This window comes from Cebus imitator, unplaced genomic scaffold (genome assembly GCF_001604975.1).
Source record: "Cebus imitator isolate Cc_AM_T3 unplaced genomic scaffold, Cebus_imitator-1.0 Scaffold877, whole genome shotgun sequence".
In the NCBI taxonomy this organism is placed as follows: Eukaryota; Metazoa; Chordata; class Mammalia; order Primates; family Cebidae; genus Cebus; species Cebus imitator.
The window spans coordinates 143,961-146,564 of NW_016108192.1; the positions used below are offsets into that span (position 1 = coordinate 143,961).

The 2,604-nt window shown below is 55.8% G+C and overlaps 2 protein-coding genes across 4 annotated transcripts in view; both read right to left on the reverse strand.

Moving 5' to 3' along the window:
- Nucleotides 1-7: 7 nt before the first annotated feature.
- LOC108298047 (patr class I histocompatibility antigen, A-126 alpha chain-like) overlaps nucleotides 8-2,604 on the reverse strand; it is a 73,745-nt gene continuing 71,148 nt past the window's right edge. For all 3 annotated transcript variants that reach the window (XM_017520749.2, XM_037735652.1, XM_017520757.2), the window contains one exon: nucleotides 8-311. In XM_017520749.2, the coding sequence (XP_017376238.1) occupies nucleotides 183-311 (129 nt within the window). In that variant the 3' untranslated portion in view covers nucleotides 8-182. The remainder of the gene's footprint in view (nucleotides 312-2,604) is intronic.
- On the reverse strand, nucleotides 1,108-2,531 carry LOC108298051 (HLA class I histocompatibility antigen, B alpha chain-like). The gene is made up of 3 exons (XM_017520769.2): nucleotides 2,189-2,531; nucleotides 1,363-1,638; nucleotides 1,108-1,223 (listed from the first exon to the last, which is right to left on the reverse strand). The coding sequence occupies exons 1-3, from the start codon at nucleotides 2,529-2,531 to the stop codon at nucleotides 1,123-1,125; spliced, it is 720 nt and encodes a 239-aa protein (XP_017376258.1). The 3' UTR covers nucleotides 1,108-1,122.

Genomic DNA, 2,604 nt, shown 5'->3' on the forward strand with positions numbered 1-2,604 from the left:
TATTCTATTTTCAGTAGGGAAGTAAGAGGTTGCGGCTCAGTGCACCATGAAGTTGAGACAGAGATGGAGACACAAGCCCCACCTCTCTGGAACAGGAAAGATGACTGGGGAGGGAACACAGGTCAGCGTGGGGACAGGGGTCACGGTGGACACGGGGTGGGCTGTCTCTCCACCACCTCACATTATGCTAACAGGGACGCAGACACATTCAGATGCCTTTGCAGAAAGAGATGCCAGAGGCTCTTGAAGTCACACAGGGGAGGCGTGAAGAAATCCTGCATCTCAGTCCCACACAAGGCAGCTGTCTCAGGCTACAGAAAACAATAGTCATGAACAAATTCAGGTCAGTCATGGTAAGTGATGACACTCTGAACAGCCCACCACACACTCAAAATGTCCCAGTCAAAGAATCCACCTTACCCAGTCCGGTCCCCTCTGCCCTGAACCCTGCCCACTTCAGACTCCCAGTGTCTCACCTTTGTAATCCACGAGAGACAGATCAGAGCCCTGGACACTGTCGCTGTCTGGGTTAGGATAAAAGCAGGACCTGGTCAGAGTCCGCAGGAAACGTGGGACAGGAGGAATTATGGGGTGAGTGAGCTCCTCCACACTCCCGCCCCCACCACTTGCATGTAGCCTGAGAGTAGCTCCTTCTTTTTCCACCTATGGGAAGAAAACTTCTTGTGAGGGGACAGGGAGGAGGCAGGGCCATGAGATCTTAGCAGAAACTCCAAGTCTTGGTCCCAAGAGAAGTTTCTAGAGCTATGACTACAGACCCAAGACAGGATCAGAAAACATAAGAAAAGCAAGTATGGGGTCCTGGGCCAACTGCCTTCCTAAGGTTTGTCCTTAGCAGGGACCTTCCTCTGACTTGTGAATGCTGGGATCAGGACCCTAACACCACAATCATCAAGGTGATACATCTGTCTTTCATTGTCACATGTGCTTCACAGAAGAATAAATGCTGGCACACAGGGCCCCAGGCTGGGTCAGCCCATGTGTGGATGGTCCTTCCCAGTAATGAGGCAGGGGAACACTTCTACCTGGGGCTTGAAACCCCAAAAGGGACAAGAAAACCCAGACTTCACTCCTCACCCCTTCCCTACCTGAGCTCAACCTCCTTCACATCACATCAGCGACCACAGCTCCGATGACCACAGCTCCCAGGATGGCCAGGCAGGCAATGGTGTCCATAGTGAGGATGGTGAACTGGGAATATGGCTCTGGGAAAGGAAGGGAAGGTGGGGGCCCCTGACTCCAGGCCTCAGCCCTGACCCTGCTGAAGGCTCCAGAAGGGCTCCTGCTTTCCCTGAGAAGAAACATGACACCCCCATTCCCCTCCTTACCCATCCCCCTCCTTACCCCATCTCAGGGTCGGGGGCTCCAGCAGTCCCTCGTGCTGCACATGACACGTGTATCTCTGCTCTTCTCCAGAAGGCACCACCACAGCTGCCCATTTCTGGAAGGTTCCATCCCCTGCTGGCCTGGTCTCCACAAGCTCCGTGTCCTGAGTTTGGTCCTCCCCATCCCGCTGCCAGGTCAGTGTGATCTCCGCAGGGTAGAAGCCCAGGGCCCAGCACCTCAGGGTGGCCTCATGGTCAGAGATGGGGTGGTGGGTCACGTGTGTCTTTGGGGGCTCTGATGGGAAGAGTCAGAAAATTCAGGCACTTTGCATCTCTCAGTAGCACCCATGTGACCATCCTGAGAATGGACAGGACACCTGGGGTGTCAAAACTCAGATCCCAGCCTGGACACAGGCACCTGGGATAATCTCCTATTCCATGGAAAGTTCTAGTCTCTGAGGCAGGAACAGCGACTTCTGCTCCTGACCTGAATGGAGGCTGAGGGACTCAGAGAAGCCCGAATCAGACTTTCCAACACATTGAGTGTGAGGCAGAGAATAAGGTCTGTGAGAAAAAGTCAGGGTGCCCAAGGGTGCTGCAGGGGTCAAAGGGGACCCCTGATCAGTATTCCAGGGACTGTACTCCCCTCCATTTCCTCAGAGACATCATCCCTTAATTGTCCTAGAGAGCAGAGGGGGCCCTCAGAGGAAACACAAGAAAACTCATGCCATTCTCCATTCAAGGGAGGGCGATATTCTAGCGCTGATCCCATTTCCCTACCCTCCTCGTGGGAGGCCATCCGGGAGTTCTATAGTAGGTGGGGAAGGCTCCCGATGCCCTGGTACCCGCGCGCTGCAGCCTCTCCTTCCCGTTCTCCAGGTATCTGAGGAGCCACTCCACGCACTCGCCCTTCAGGTAAGCTCTCGATTGCTCCGCCACGTTGGCCGCCTCCAACTTGCCCTGGGTGATCTCAGCCACCGGGTCCGCGGCGGTCCAGGAGCGCAGGTCCTCGTTCATGGAGATGTAATCCTTGCCGTCATAGGCGAACTGGAGATACCCGCGGAGGAAGCTCCCATCCGGCCCCACATCGCAGCCAATCATTCCCTGGAGGTTGTGAGACCCTGGCCGGGTCCCCGAGGTCAGCCGGACCCATCCAGCGCCGCCCCGCCCGGACCAACCCTCGGGCATTTTGGCCTAAACTGAAAATGAAACTCGGTAAAGGCGCCTGGGGCTCTCCGCGGTGGAGGGTCTGGGCTAGTCC